At 36.2% G+C, this 17,580-nt stretch overlaps 1 protein-coding gene across 7 annotated transcripts in view; it reads right to left on the reverse strand.

Annotated features, from left to right (window-relative positions):
* EFCAB7 (EF-hand calcium binding domain 7) overlaps window positions 1–17,580 on the reverse strand; it is a 53,417-nt gene that overhangs the window by 22,626 nt on the left and 13,211 nt on the right. For all 7 annotated transcript variants that reach the window (XM_070078358.1, XM_008265127.4, XM_017346228.3 and 4 more), the window contains 3 exons: window positions 7,500–7,641; window positions 3,367–3,476; window positions 699–856 (listed from right to left, as the gene is read on the reverse strand). In XM_070078358.1, the coding sequence (XP_069934459.1) occupies window positions 699–856; window positions 3,367–3,476; window positions 7,500–7,641 (410 nt within the window). The remainder of the gene's footprint in view (window positions 1–698; window positions 857–3,366; window positions 3,477–7,499; window positions 7,642–17,580) is intronic.

Below are 17,580 nucleotides of genomic sequence, written 5' to 3' on the forward strand. Positions count from 1 at the left end.
GCAGGGGCCCACACATTTAGGCCATCCTCTGCTGCTTTCCCAGGCACATCAGCAGAGTGCTGGATTGGAAGTAGAACAGCCAGGACTCGGACTGGTGCCCATATGGGATGCCAGCATTGCAGGTGGCGGCTTCATCAACTACGCCACAGTGCTATCTCTGAAGGTCACTGCCAGACACCTAGTGAGTAAGTTGAGTGGAATTTAAGCATGATTTTTTGATGTATGTATACACTGCAGTTAATTTAATGAAGCTGATTAACATACTCATTACCTCACATACTTACATTTTTGTGGGGAGAACATTTAAATTCTCCTCTCAGTAATTTTCATGTATGTAGTACACTGCGATTAACTATAGTTACCATGTTGTATGATAGATCTCCTGAACTTATTCTTCCTGTCTGAAATTCTGTGTCTTGTAAACAATCCTTCCCCCTCCATTCCCAGGCCCTTTAACCACCATTCTACTCTCTGCTTCTCTGAGTTTGACATTTTTTTAGATTCCACATTCAGTATTTGTCTTTATGTGCCTGACTTGTTTGACTTAGCATCTCCTCTAGGTTCATCCACATTGTTGTAAGAGTTGGGTTGTAAGGGTTGGATTTGAGTGGGGGCTGGCCAAAGGAAAAGGTGGAAGACAGGTTACTTACATATCCAGTCTAGATGTTGTACTTCTAACCTTAGCAAACAAAACTTACCTAAATTCCTTTGTAAGAAATAATTTTCCTGTTTCATCTCTATATACAAGTAGGGCTTCTTCTGGTACCGGCTTTCTTTCTTTCTTCAGTCTACAGCCAGTTGTGGAAGGAATTAACCAGTAAATTCCAGGTCCTAGTTCACCAGTCCATCCAAACACCTTTTCTCAAAAGAATTAAACAAAACAGAATAGAATAATGATGAGTTTTAATGAATTTTAAATTTTTTTCCTGAAAGACAAGCATTATCAATGACTTTTCAATATTTATCAACCATATTGTAGTTCTATCAATCTTTTATAAGCTTCATTTTTTTTTAGCAGTAACCCCAGTACAAGACATTTAGAAGGTGGTTCACTATATAATGTTAAAACAGTTGTCTAAAACTCTAAGGTAAGAAGTTATATCTCTTCTAAATTTTCCCTAATAATCTTCCTGATAATCTTCAAAATCATGTGATGCAAGTATGTTCAACAAGAAGCAAAGAGAGCAATTTTAAGATATCTTTTATACAAACATTGCCTTCTGTTAAAAAAAAATGAAGAATATCCCAGATTACAGTTCCCTAACTTGATTCAAGTAGAAATTCATGAATTATAAATCAGATTTCAATGACACAAAATAAAAATTAAATATATTTTAAAAAGTTCATTAAATCTACTTTCCATGAAGTTGTTTCCTGTCAAGTGTTGCACATTTAAAATGAGTGCCAGGTTATTTGTATAGAAACAAAGCAAGTGCTATCTTGTACCTCCTGGAAGCTTTCTGGAGCCTAAAGGCTTCCCATAAAAACCAGGGGTCGTCTATGTCAAATACATTAAACCTAAGCATTTTCCAGTTATGATAGCTAAACAGTAATTTGCTCTTCAGCGTGGATGAGCTGTTGAATACTGAATCCAAAAATTCCTTTCAAAACTCCAAAGACTAATACTTAAAACAAAGCTGCTCATCCAAATTCTGGGTTTCTTCCTATATCTGTCCTGAAAAGTCAGAGGAACTATCAGAGGTGATTATGTCCCATTTTGATAAAGAAGCAATTCAATATAACTGATGATGATTTTAAAGACCAAACGTCACCAAATCTATTCTTTGGAAATTAGAATCCTTTAGAATGGCCTGATATCCAGGAAGGAGAAAACATTATCTTGCTGCTTTCCATTTGCCTCCCTTATCCACATACAACTTTGAATTATTGTGGATAGAAAATGAAAAGTTTTTCCTGGGCACAAAACTATTCTTAAAGACAATAAGTGTTAAACTTAGAAATGTCAATAAAAAACCTTTATAAATACGACATGAAGCCTACACAGTAAAGAGATAAGCAGAAATCCCTTCAAACTTTATTACTGCCTAGCTATGTACTAACTTTTTTACACATTCAATCTCATAAGAAAGTAATTTTACCCAAAACAAAATGGGAAAAGCTATTGTTTTGGACAATGTTTTATTTTTAACTTAACTTTGTAATAAGTTCTGGAGAAGAGTTTAGTCAAAACATTCCCTTCTGCCTTTTATTTGTTTCTTGCCTGTAACTATTCTTGTCTTTTAGGAAGCCTACAATAAAGACTTCTATATAACATTCCATCAGGGAAATGTTTGTCTGGCATAGGTTCTATATAAAGATTAAATATGATATTGCAGTAAGCCCTTGAATAGTATTATTTCTGTTGTTGTATAGCAGATGTATTTTGTAGTCCTCATAAAATAAATAGCCACATTTATGTATCTGACTCACATATTCGGGCTCTGAGTAAATACATAATTAGAGCAGATCCGAACAATCCCAAGGGCACCATATAAAAACATTTAAAAGCATTGCTTCATATCAATGTATTTTTGAACTCTATAATATGAGTCAAGCCTGAGAATAGTAATCTTGAAGGTTTTCTATTTTGCAGTAGTAAGACTAAGTATGAAAAACATGTACAGCAACTTTTCTGAAGTTTTGAATTATTTGCATTTAAGGGGGAAAGAGCTTTCATCAGTCGTATTTGTGAGTCTAACAACAATAACTAAATGTTCATTTGTGAGGAATGACGGCATTTAGAGGAGAGGAAAATGCAATGTCATGTAACTTTGAAGTTAAGAATCTAAGACTACTAATTAATCTTCGACTCTTAATATATCTCAGTGGCCGGCACTAGGCTAATCCTCCGCCTGTGGCGCCAGCATCCAGGGTTCTAGTCCCAAGTTGGGGCGCCAGATTCTGTTCTGGTTGCTCCTCTTCCAGTGCAGCTCTCTGCTGTGGCCCTGGAAGGCAGTGGAGGATGGCCCAAGTGCTTGGGCTCTGCATCTGCATGGGAGACCAGGAGGAGGCACCTGGCTCCTGGCTTCAGATAGGCGCGGTGTGCTGGCCGTGGCGGCCATTTGGGGGGGTGAACCAATGGAAGGAAGACCTTTCTATCTGTCTCTCTCCTCTCTCTCGCTGTCTAACTCTGCCTGTCAAATATATATATATATATATATATATATATTATATATATTTCAGTAAGAAAGAGTCCTTCATAAGTAATAAAACATATATAATCTCTGTCTTTAAGTACTATTTATATCTTAATTGAAAGGGAGAATATGAGAAATTAAAAAATAAATACAGAAAAACTATTATTTTCTCCAAAATTGAGTTTGTCTTGTATTTCAAAATTAAATATTAGAAAATAAATGTACATACTTCTCTATTTTGTAGTTCAGTAAAACACAAGGGCTGTAGATTTGCTTGACTCTCATTTTCCACTAGAATATATAAAGCTGTATCAACCGATAACCAAGGAGATGGTTTTCCTATAAACAAAACAACCCAAATGACTTAAAGCAAGCAATCACTATTTATTTTTTCCTAACTAAAAAAAAGAAGTTAGTGGCTTTTTCTCTACTTGAATCTTGATGTGAATGAGATGGGAGAGGGAGTGGGAGATGAGAGGGTTGTGGGTGGTAGGGAAGTTATGGGGGGAAAAAGCCACTGTAATCCAAAAGCTGTACTTTGGAAATTTATATTTATTAAATAAATTTAAAAAACCAAAATAATAATAATTCCCAAGAAAAAATAAAAAATAAAAGAAATGCATACCCCATTTTAATAGCTTAGGATTTGTAATAACCCATATACCTACATAGAGTGACCGCATGGGAAACATTCGCTACAAAGTCACTTTCTAGAAATCATAACTTTTCTTGAAATCATCAATAGGTGAGGCTGCAGGTCAATTGAAAATTTTAGGAAAATCAGACCCTTTCTGGTGGAGATGGGATGTAGGTGTCAGCTTATTTGTGGTAGACACAGGAGGAAGAGATATCAGACAGCATTTACGTACTCACAATTCCTATCTCTAATAAAAACTTTCCCCTGCATGTTAGACCTATATAACCAACTATTTGGCATTTGCATATGAGGATTACAAGAAAGAAAATACAAAATTGCAACCACAAACAAAAAAATATATCATGCTCTAACTGATGAAAATCAAAGAAAAAGAAAAAACCTTGACTATTGGTCATGGAGGGAAAAGTCCAAGTCCTCATCACAGCAAACAAATCTCTACCCAGTTTTGTCCTTGTTCCTCCCAGTCTTACTCTCCTACTGCTCTCTCCTTGTCTGCTCAAATGTAGACACACCAGCCTCTGCTACACTCTCCACACCAGCACCTGCACCTGGAATGCCCTGCCACCTCTTCCACTCTTCAGTCATTCTTTACACATCTCCTACACTCAAAAAGCTTACTCCTTCCTTGCCTTCTGTGGAAGACAGCAAGAATGAGATGCTATTTGCAATATGATACTGCAGTTCCTCCATCAAGAGATCAAGTCTATTACTCCATTCTATTAACCTAGACTTGCCTTGTGGCAGGCTAAGAACAACAGAATATAACAGAAATCACACTGAGCCAATTCTAAGTCCAGACCTATCGCCCTTTTGCTTTTTTTCCTCAGATCCCCGTTACATCATGAGGACAAATCTAGATTAGTTTTCTAGAGGATGAGAGATTACATGAGGCAGTCTAGTTGTCCCAGCTAAGACCCTGTGCATACAGACTCATGAGTAAATACATGTTTAACTGTTTTGAGTCACTGACTTTTAGGGTAGCTATGCAACAGCTGGTAACCAATACCCTTTCAAAGCCTGTTCATGTGTCAGGTTCTTAATGAAGCACACACCAATGATTCCATTTTTAATTTTAGGGGCAACACATATTCCTTCATTTTTCATAGTCCCTTCTTTACTTTCTGTTTTCTCCACAGAGCTTATCATTTTCTAACATATCATGTCATTTTCTATTTATTATGTTTATTGTTTCTCACGCTAAAATGTAAATTTAAATGTAAATTTTACAAAGATTTTTGTCTTTTGGTGCTCTGATGTATCTTAAATACCCAAACTGATGCTTAGTATGTAAGACCCTCAATAAATATTTGATAAATAAAGGAATCTTACTCATGGGAACAGAAAATAAGCAACTACACTGCATTGTCACGACTATCTTCATTCTTTTCTCTGAAAAAATTACTACTGCAACTGTCATTTAAAAGTACCAACTCATGGAAAGCCAAGACACTGTGGCAAAAAATGACCTACATGAAGGATCTCTGTGAGAGCCCAGTGGAAAGAAGGGGCCATCAGAGAAGGATGTACTTTTCTCTGAAGGGAGGAGAGCACTTCCAATTTGCTTGTAGGCCTGTCTAAATGCTGATGGAGTTTGTGGACTCAAAAAGCTGCCATAGCCTTGGCAGCTCATGACAAGAGCCTCGGGTGATCACTGACATCATAAATAAGAGTGTCAATTGTTAAATCAACAACAGGAGTCACTGTGCACTTGCTCCCCATGTAGGACCTCTGTCCTTAATGTGTTGTGCTATGAGAATCAATGTTAAAAATTGTCTTCAAACAGTACTTTCTACTTTGTGTGTCTGTGTGGGTGCAAACTATTGAAATTTTTACTTAGTACAGAGTTGATCTTCTGTATATAGACAATTAAAAATGAATCTTACTGAAGAATGGGGTGGGAGAGGGAGTAGGAGGTGGGACAGTTTGAGGGTGGGAGGGCGGAAATGGGAGTAAGAACGGCTATATTCCAAAAGTTGTACCTATGAAATTTATATTTATTAAATAAAAGCTTTAAAAAAAAAAAAGTACCAACTGCCAAATAATGTGTATACTGGGACTGGCACTGTGGCTTGACAAGTAAAGCCACTGCCTGCAGTGCCGGCATCTCATATGGGTGCTGGTTCAAGTCCTGGCTACTCTATTTCCCATCCAGCTCTAGGCTATGCCTTGGGAAAGCAATGGAAGATGGCCCAAGTCCTTGGGACCCTGCACTGATGTAGGAGACCCAGAGGAGGCTCCTGGCTTCAGATCGGCCCAGCTCTGGCCGTTGCAGCCATTTGGGCAGTGAACCAGCGGATGGAAGACCTCTCTCTCTGATTCTCCCTCTTTCTGTGGAGCTCTGCATTTCAAATAAATAAATAAATAAATTATTGTGTATACCACAAAATAGGCAGTGGAAACTTTCAAAGTCTCTACTTCCAGAGAAAAAAGAATGGATGTGGGAAGAATTCTCTAGTCAGAAAATGTTTCTTTGTAAACAGATTTTTAAAAAAGACTGATTTAGACAATCAACATTAAAAGATAACTAGGGAGAGGCTGGCATCCCATATCAGAAAACTGGCTGCTCCCCTTCAAATCAAGTTCCCTGTTAATGTACCTGGGAAAGCAGTAAAAATGGCCCAAGACTTAGGTCCCCACCACCCACGTGAAGACCCAGACAGAATTCCTGCTTCTGGCCCAACCCCAGGTGTTTCAGTCATTTGGGAACTGAAACAGTGGATAGAAAATCTCTTCCCCTCTCTCACTCTGCCTTTCAAATAAATAAATGTATCTTTTAAAAACAGATATTCGAGGAAAGCACACTTAGAGACAAGCTTGACTGATTTAAGAAGTACAAGATAGGGGTCAGCATTGTGAACTAGCAGGTAAAGCTGACGCATGTAAGCATTGTGGAGTAGCAGGTAAAACTGACACATGCAATGTTAGCATCCCATATGGACACTGGTTCTCGGCCTGGCTGCTCCACTTCTGATCCAGCTCACTGCTAATGGCCTGGGAAAAGCAGTGGAAGAAGGTGCAAGTGTTTGAGCCCCTTCCACATACTGATCTGTATGATCTGTATGAAGTTCCTGGCTCTTAGCTTCAGTCTGGCCCAAAACTGGCCATTGCAACCATCTGGGGAATCAACCCACAGTGAAAAGAAGATCTCTCTCGGCAACTCTAAGATCTCCAAAATAAATAAGTAAATCTTTTTTTTTTTTTTTAAAGTACAAGATAACCATTTTAGACAGTAGGAAATTTTACTTTTTAATCTAGAAAACAATTTTACCATGAAATAAAAAATTATTAATATGGTCTAAGACACAGAAATAGGACTTTGAAGGTTCTAAAAAAAAAAAGACTTGCACTTTCTTATCTCAAATTATATCCATATAGAACTTTTCTTAGACATATTGATTAAAAAAATTGACAACAGAAATAGCTTAGATTAGAAAGTAAAAAGTTAATTAATTCTATACCATAAGGAAACAAGGCAACATTTTTCTCACATTTTTAATAAAATGTTTTAAACACATACACAAAGTAGTTTGCTTGCTTTTTATATGATAAATAGTTAATGTACACACTAACTCTTGAAATGTAATTTTTCTTCCTAGGCAGATTATTTTCTTCATTAATTAAGACTATAAAATATTTGCAAAATATTTCTAAACGGGATACATACAATTTAATGTTTTTAAAATAAACAGAAGAGTTAAACTTGCCTTCGACCTGACTCAGTTTTAATGGCTTAATTGTTAGATAAACCATGGACTTCTCAGGTATGTGCATCCTGTATTGATGACTAATGATTTTACCATCTTCTTCTAAGAAGAAGCAACCTTTTGATTGTACACATTGCCAATCCTGAAAAGGAAAAAAAAATTTTTTTATTAAAAGCTTATTAAATGTCTCCTCAATACTATGTATATAGTACACTAAATAATGTAAAAAAAATTTGTCAAACATAATCACAGCCCTGCAGAAATGTCAGCATACTTAGGGCATTTGGCCCAGGTCCCATATCAGAATGCCTGAGTTCAATTCTCAGCTCTGGTTCCTGATTCCAGCTTCCTGCCAATAAAGACCCTGTGAGGCAGATGTGATGACTCAAATAACTGGGTTCTTGCCTCCCACAGGGAAGACCTAGATTGAGTTTCTGACTCCTGGTTTTGGCCTGGCTCAATCTTGACTGTTGCAGGCATTTGGGGAGTGAACCAGAGGAGGATAAGGACTCTCTCTGTCTCTCTGCCTCTCAAATAAATAGAAAAAAAATTAAAGATAATAAATACAAAATTGACATGGTACAATTCAATTATATTTGGTAGTAAAAGGTAGTAGGGATATAAAGGAATTATATATATGCAAAAAATACAATAACCTCATTTCCTAAAATCATACCTAGTACATTGTAGATGCTAAATGTTTAGTGTCAAAATGGTTAGTAGAGGCTTTTATGTCAACTGAGTGGCCAATGAATGAACTATGCCATGAAGGATTGACAGCATTTATTTGATGAGAAGTTAGGAAAAGACATAATGGAGAAAAGAAATAAGAAAATTAAATTCTTGAAAGGAGAGAAGTACTGAGGCAAAGTAATAAAATAAATACCCTGAAGTAATAATCTGGGAGACAGTAATGCTGGTACCCTAAGAATGATGGCATATTAAGGACCACTAAAACAAATATATTGAAAGAAAAAGTGATAGGACCCTGTATTGCTGGATAAAGCATCTAACAACCAAAAGAACTGTTACAAGTCTAGGTAACTAGAAGAATACTCAATAAAAATTTCATCTATAAAAAAATGCTGATACATAAAAACTACCAGTTTTGAGAAAGACCATTCTACATTGGATCTTCCATGTATCTCTTGTACCAGCCAAATCCATTCTCACAATCTGAATTAATGTCTATATGGGATATCATGACTAGCACCAAATAAAATCTGAAAATGGCATCCAGGACAGAAAATAAAGAATTCTTACTGAAATTATGAGAAAGTGGGCCATCACATAGATGTGTACACCAATGCTTTTTATCATTAGTAGGTTTGCCTATCTGTAATACAAGACATGTATCTGTTCTATTCCTGACTTCCAAGAATAGAATGAGGCTTTGAAGTACCTTTATGAAGGAAGATTTTGAAAACTTTCCATAAGCATAGTTAAATAATTAATTTCAAAAATTTAATAATAATTATTGAAAATTTACACTATAACATCACAAATATTTTTAATCTATTAGAGAAATATTTACTATGGTACTGAAAAGGGAAGACCAAAAATAATTTATAAAGGTATTTCTAGCTCATCCTTTAAAACAGGTTAAATTATATTAACATATTTTCATAATATATTTCATAATAATTTTAATATTTTTATTATTTAAATACATTTAAAGTAAAAATTTTTTAAATAGACAAAAATCCCTATAATTTCACCCATTCTACTTTGAATTTTATGTAATCCTTTCTAATACTGACCACATAAAAAAACCTAGGTTTTACATTTTAATAAAAGTCACTTTAAGTTCTGCTTCTAGATCTAATCTTATATGCAAGATTTTTTAAAAGATTGATTTATTTATTATTTGAAAGGCAGAGTTCCAGAGAGACAGAGGCAGACAGAGAGGGGTGGTGTTGGTATTCCATCCGCTGGTTCACTCCTCAAATGGCCATAATAGCTGTAGCTGAGCTGATCTGAAGTCAGGAGCCAGAAGCTTCTTCTGGGTCTCCCACGTGGGTGCAGGGATCTAAGCACTTGGGCCATCTTCCACTGCTTTCCCAGGCAAAACAGAGAGCTGGATTGGAAGTGGAGCAGCCAGGGCTTGAACCGGTGCCCATATGGGGTGCTGGCACTGCAGGCGGCAACTTTAACTGCTACGCCACAGCACCAGCCCTGCAAGATATTTTGCCATTGAAAAAAGAATAACATTGGAGGACTCAAGACTTTCAGATTTCAAAACTTACTATAAAACTATAGTAATCAAAACATTGTGAAACTGACATAAAGATATAGAGATCAATAGACTAGAATAGATAGTTCAGAAATAAACTCTTAAATATTCTGTATAGCAAATGATTTTCAACTAAAATGCCAAGACCATTCAATGAGGTAAAGGACGGTCTTCTCAACAAATGAAGCTGGGAAAACTGAATATCTACATTCAAAAGAAAGATTTTGGACATTTACACCTTAAACAAGAATTACATCAAAGTGGACTAAAGATCCAAATGTAAATGCTAAAAGTATGAAACAGAGATTAAAACAAAGGGGGAAAGCTGACATTGGACTTGGCAATGATTATGTCACCAAAAGTGCAGGTAACAAAAACATGAATGGGACTTCATCAAAATTAAACACTTTTGTGAATCAAAGGATACTATCAACAGAGTTAAAAGGCAAATTCATGGAATGAGAGAAACTGCTTGCAAATCACATATCTAAAATGGGCTTAACATCCAGAATATATAAAGAACTCCTACAACTCAACAATAACAAATAGACAAATTTTAAAATGGGCTTGGAGCAGATATTTAGCCTAGTGGTCAATATACTCCTGTCTCACATCTGAGTACTTGAGTTCAATTCCTGGCTCTGGCTCCTGATTCGTTTCCCACCAATGCAGATCCTGTAAGTAATGGAGTTCCTGCCACTGACGAGGAAGACCTAGATTACATTCCCTGCTCCTGGTTCTGGCCCTGGTGTGAGCATTTGGGAATGAACCAGCAAACTGGAGCTCTCTCTTTCTCTGCCTTTCAAATGAACTGAATGATCATTTCTTCAAAGAAAATATACAGATGGCCCACTAAGCACATGAAAAGATGTTCGACCATTACTAATCATTAGGGAAAGGGAAATCAGAACTACAATAAGATACCATTTCATATCTTTTAGGATAGCCACTATCAAAATAACAGAAAATAGCAAGCATTGATGAGTGTGCACAGAACCTGGAATCATTGCACATTGCTCATAGCAATGTAAAATGGTGAAGCTACTGGAAAAATAGTTGGACAATTCCTCAAAAAAGTTAACACAGAATTCCATAGGATCTACTGATTTTACCTCTGGGTATATACTCAAAAGAGCAGAAAACAGGGACTCAAAATGTGTTTTTACATCAATGTTCATAGCAACATCGCTCACGATAATTGAAAGATAGAAACAATCTAACTGTCCATTAATAAATGAAGAAACAAATAAAATGTGTTACATATATGAATTTTTTTTTTACATTTACCTATCCAGAATGGTAAGGGATACTAGTTTTGAATTACAGAATATCATGGCCAGTGTCTTGGTGTAGTGAGTTAAGCTGCCACCTCCAATGCTGGCATTTCATATGGGTGTGGGTTTGAGTCCCAGCTGCTCCACTTCTGACCCAGCTCCCTGCTAATGTGCCTGGGAAAGCATCAGGAAATGGCCCAACCCCTTGTGTTCCTGCACATGCGTGGGAGACATGGATGAAGCTCCCGGCTCCTGCTTCAGCCTGGACCAGCACTGGCTGTTTCAGGCATCTGGGGAGCGAACCAGTGGATGGACAATTCTCTCTTTCTCTCTCACTCTAGAGAGTGAAATGTTGGATAAGAGTGCTCTCTATGTGTGTTTCTGTGTCTTTCTTAACTCTTACTCTCAAATAAACACAAATTTAAAAATATACAATTATTTTCAAATAAATAAATCTTTAAAAAAGAATTAAAGAATACTAAAGATAGAAAGTGTCTAAAAAGTAATTTAGTTGAGACTTCTCTTTTTATTGATGAAAAAGTCTGAAAGTTAAAGGTAGGCATGTCATAGTTCTCACTGATTGCAAAACCAGAGCTAGAACCTAGGTCTCTTTACTTTCTCTCAAGTCTACCAGTTCTATTCTAAGTTCTACCCTATTTAACAGTTATATATCAGCCCCACCATTTTTAAAAGCCAATTTTAGGGGGCCGGCGCCATGGCTCACTTGGTTAATCCTCCACCTGCAGCGCCGGCATCCCATATGGATGCTGGTTCTAGTCCCAGTTGCTCCTCTTCCAGTCCAGCTCTCTGTTGTGGCCCAGGAAGGCAGTGGAGGATGGCCCAAGTGCTTGGGCCCTGCACTGGCATGGGAGACCAGGAAGAGGCACCTGGCTCCTGGCTTCGGATCAGCGCAGCGAGCTGGCCGCAGCGCACCGGCTGCAGCGGCTATTTGGGGGGTGAACCAACGGAAGGAAGACCTGTCTCTCTGTCTCTCTCTTTCACTGTCTAACTCTGTCAAAAAAAGCACCAATTTTAAAAAGAAGCTCTGTGTTTATAATATTATAATAAAGCATATGTTTTGAAAAGATGTAGAGATTACACATTTTGAATTAAGTTCCCAATAAGTGTAGTTTTCTTCACCTTCCACTTGGTCCTTTGGATGCTGTCTCAAAACTGGAGAGTACTAATTTAGTTTGGATATGAAGATGGTAATATTATTATAAGTAATAATAATAATATATAATATATAATAATATAATATATAGATCATACATTATAATGTATAGATTATACATTATAATGTATATACTATATATTATAATATAACATATAATATTATAATTATAATTATATTATATATTATATATTTTATTATTATAATATTATACTATAATATTATAATACATATTATATATTATTATATATATTATATAGAGATGTTTATATTATATATTATAATATAATATACATTTTAATATATAATATACATTCAAATATAATATGCAATATATAATATATAATGTATTTATATATGTATTATATATTTGTACATAAATTATAAATATATAAAAATATATTTATATATTATATTATATATTATATAATATATTATACATTATAATTACATTATTATAATATTATTATATATGAAGCATATGTTATTACTAGGAAAATTTATGTCTCTAGTGTTTAGAAGTAAGCATTAAATTTTTAAAGAATTGTTAGAGTTAGTAAAAACACAATGTTTAGTTGATCTAAAACTTCTATAAAATAAACAGACTTTCAGTCACAAAAAGCAAGTTTTCTTTAGGACAAAGACTAAAATTTTATGGAAAAAAAGAGAAAAAAGTACTGATAAATTGACTGGCTTATTCAAATAAATCAATTTGAAAGGATTACAGATTAAGTTGACAATTTGAATATTATGAGAAAAATGAAAGAAAGCTGAATTTTAAATTTTTTAGAATGATAGATTTAGAATTTCTAAGGATAGCATTGTAGCATAACAAGTAATGCCACCACCTGTGACACCAACATCCCATAAGGGCGCTGGTTCATGTCCCAGCTGCTCCACTTTCAATATAGTTCCCTGGTAATGGCCTAGTAAAAGCAGCTGAGGATGACCCAAATGTTTGGGCCCCCATTACCCACAGGGGAGACCCATATGAAGCTCCTGGCTCCCAGCTTCAGCCTGGCCCTGGGTTTGCTGTTGTAGTCATCTGGGGAGAGAACTAGCAGATGGAAGATTTCTCTTTTTCTTCCTCTTTTTTCTCTGTCTCCATCTTTTCCCTGTCCCTTTGTAACTCTGTCTAAATAAATAATTAAATAAATCTTTAAAAAAAAAATTCCATGCAGGTTGACACTATAAATAAAATAATGGCTTGTAATTCTTACAAAGGGCATGAGGTGGAGCTATTTTCTACCAATTCAGGTAAATTCATAGAAACCCAAGTAAACTAATACTTCGTTTCTTTGTTACATACAAATCTTATTTTCACTGATATTGTATAAGGAAATGCTGAAAAGTAAAAGCTACAAGTAGTAAAGCATAAAATTCTAGCTATGAAAGCAAATATATTAGTAAAGTTACTTTTTTCTCTTGGAACACGGTAGTGGACATGATTTGTTTTGACATACATATTCTGTATTAAAATTTTAGGCGAAGTATAATCATTAAGCAGTAGATCTACCATAGAGTTAGTCCTTGAAGGAACATAATATCATCATTATCATTTTTTATAAAGATACCCTATGTCACATACTTATTAGAAAACTATTTGCTTTTCAACAGGTTAAGAGAAGTAGGTAAAGAAAAAGCTACTTAGCTTTTTTGCTATTAAAGAATACTTAAAACATGGGTGGTGGGAAAAATTGATATGGATTGTTACCTAATGAAATGTTGAATTGATGAACATCTTGAATATGTGAAAAACTAAAAAAATTTATTTGGAGCTTTCACAAATATTAAAAAACAGTGAAAGACTTTGAGTTTAAATGTTTATATTTGTATTGCTATGTGAAGAGAAATATGTATTACAAAAACATGTTGTATAGCACATATGTAATGTTCTTTATGTATGTACAATATATATGCTTATAATATAGGTATATCTGTGTATATAGACATTTATTAACAGATTACACAACATATATATGTGCTAATTATGAGTCTGAATATAGGAAGTATTGTATTTCTGCAATTTATAAATCATGGATTGTGGTTTACTCTAATTCTAGTTATAACTGCCCTTAGCAAGGAGGTTGAAGTTATTTCTTTCTCAAATAAAAATTTTTGACATTCTTTGCATATTAGAGAACCTAAGCAAAAGGACAGAATTTTGGATTAAAAAGAATAGTAATACAGTAGGTAAGCATGGTCAAAAGAAAGTTTAAGATGTTAAGATTCTTATTTTTCTTCCTGTTATTCAACTCCTTTACCAATTGTGTGGCTTGATGCTTTACAAACATGCTTCTATTTATCCCACCCACCATAATGATTTTCTAATGTTTTTAAAATTAAATATTTATTTATTTATTATTTATGTAAGAGGCAGGCAGAAAGAGGAGAGAGAGAGAGAGAGAGAGAGAGAGAGAGAGAGAGAGAGAACTCCCACCTACTGACTCACTGCATATTCTCAGAATGGCTGGGGTAGTGCTAAGGCCAACATCTGGAGCTGCAAACTCAATCCAAGTCTCCCATATGGGTGAGAGAAATCCAATTAGTAGAACCATCACCACTTTTTCCCAGGGTCTGCATTAGCAGGAAAGAGTCAGAAGCCAGACCCAGGGATGGAACCCAAGCACCTCAATGTGGAATGTGGGCATCTCAACTGTTAGGCTAAATGCTTGCCACCAACCTTCTAATTTCTGAAAAGTTTCTCCTTCTCTGCCCAATTCCATACTTCTCTGCTCTATATGATAATGAGGTACTCAGATTTGTTTAAAATAGATTGGAAGCAATTGTGAAAACTAACAAGCCTTTAAATTACTTGTTCTATATATTCATAACCAAGTCATAATTTTTTAAAAATTTTACTTATTTTCATTTTATTTGAAAGACAGAGACTGAGGCAGAGAGAGAGAGAGAGAAAGAAAGAGAGATAGAGACTCCAAAAGACAGATGGAGAGAGATCTTTCCATCCTCTGGTTCACTCCCCAAATGCCCACAACAGACAGGACCGGGCCCAGGTCAAAGTTAAGAGCCCAGGACTCAATCTGGGTCTCCTATGTGGGTGTCACGGACAAAATACTTGAGCTACCTGCTGCCTCCAGGCTGTGCACTGGCAGGAAGCTGGACTGAAAGCAGAGTAGTGGGACACAAACCAGGCATTTTTATATAGTATGCAGGCATTCCAAGAGGCAACTCAACTGTTAGTCACATACATGTCCCAGAAATGTATAAAATTTATGAAATTTTAAAAAATACTTTCAAAGTAAAAAAAAATGAATTCTACTGAATATCCAAAGAGTTATGCATTTTTTTTTTTTTTACAGGTAGAGTTAGACAGTGAGAGAGAGAGAGACAGAGAGAAAGGTCTTCCTTCTGTTGGTTCACTCCCCAAATGGTCACCATGGCCGGCACGCTGCACCAATCCGAAGCCAGGAGCCAGTTGCCTCCTCCTGGTCTCCCATGGGGTGCAGGGCCCAAGCACTTGGGCCATCCTCCACTGTACTCCCGGGCCACAGCAGAGAGCTGGACTGGAAAAGGAGCAACCAGGACAGAACCGGTGCCCCAACCAGGACTAGAACCTGGAGTGCCGGAGCCGCAGGCAGAGGATTAGTTTAGTGAGCCATGGCGCCGGCCTATGCATTTAAAAAAAAAAAAATCCTTATCCTTTCAACACATCTAATAGCAAAAGCAAATAACAGTGGACAATATTAAGATCAGAAACAAGACACAAAAAAAGAAAAAAAAGTAGTATCAATTGTAAAAGATAATACTAAATTTTCTTAGTAGACTTTCACCTAATTTCTTATTATCATCAGCATCATTCCCTTGCTCTTGATGTCTTAGATACAAAATCTAAGAAGTCTCTTGTTATACCATCACTGTAACCATCATTGGCTATTAGATCTTTCTCTTCCTAAGACCTCAGATACTACCCTAACTCAAGCTCCCATCACTTTATATATAGACAGCAGTACTAGCCTCCCAGATAATCTAATGTGAGGTCTCCGAACACAACACAATAGTAGAACGACTGTTTCTTAAACTCTATTTTTACCACATCATTCCCATATAAAGCCCTACAGTCATTTCTTAGTTCTATAACAATATTAAGAACAATTGGCCGGCGCCGCGGCTCACTAGGCTAATCCTCCGCCTAGTGGCGCCGGCACACCAGATTCTAGTCCCGGTCGGGGCGCCGGATTCTGTCCCGGTTGCCCCTCTTCCAGGCCAGCTCTCTGCTGTGGCCAGGGAGTGCGGTGGAGGATGGCCCAGGTGCTTGGGCCCTGCACCCCATGGGAGACCAGGAAAAGCACCTGGCTCCTGGCTCCTGCCATCGGATCAGCGTGGTGCGTTGGCCGCAGTGCGCCGGCCGCGGCGGCCATTGGAGGGTGAACCAACGGCAAAGGAAGACCTTTCTCTCTGTCTCTCTCTCTCACTGTCCACTCTGCCTGTCAAAAAAATAAAAAAAAAAAAAATAAAAAAAAATAAAAATAAGAACAATTTTATTAAAGTGAATACTATGTTCATGGCACTATGATAAAGGCTTTACATATGTTGAAGTTTTAAATATTTCCAAAATATGAAAATGTAATTGCTCCCAATTTATGGATAAGGAAACCGAGACTCAGAAGAGGTGCTCGCTAAGTTAACCAACCAAGATCACAGTTATTAAGTGACAAAGCTAAGATTCAAGCTCAGGTCCATCTATATTCCAAATTCTTAATACATAGAGAACCACTTTACACAAAGTAAACACTTAATACATATTTGTTGAATAAATAATACGTTAATGAAATACAATACTATATTAACTTGGTAAATGCATTATTAGTAAGCAAATTATTGTAAGGGGCCAGCACTGTGGCATAGTAGGTGCAGCACCACCATCTCATATGGGTGCTAGTTCAAGTACTGACTGCTCCTCTTCCAATCCAGCTCTCTGCTATGATCTGGGAAAGCAGTTGAAGATGGCCCAAGTGCTTAGGCCCCTGCACCCATGTGGGAGAGTTGGAAGAAGCTCCTTGCTCCTGGCTTTGGATCAGCGCAGCTCTGGCGGTTGTGGCCATTTGAGGAGTGAACCAGCAGAAGGAAGATCTTTCTCTCTGTGTCTTCCTCTCACTGTTTGTAATTCTATCTCCCAAATAAATGAATAAAATCTTAAGAACAAACAAATAAATAATAAAATAAATCTTTAAAAAATTAATTTAAAAGCCCCATATTTTATCCTAAGAATAATATTGGCATACCTTACATACTTAGTAAATATCTGTTGAACTAAAGAAATTATACCAGATATTTAAGAACACAGAGAAAAAACCTTATTATGATTTAATATAATCCATATTAACTTTTATTTGTATCTCTCCTTACAGCTACTAAGATTGTTTATTTATACTTTTGAAT

This window comes from Oryctolagus cuniculus, chromosome 7 (assembly GCF_964237555.1).
Source record: "Oryctolagus cuniculus chromosome 7, mOryCun1.1, whole genome shotgun sequence".
NCBI lineage: Eukaryota > Metazoa > Chordata > Mammalia > Lagomorpha > Leporidae > Oryctolagus > Oryctolagus cuniculus.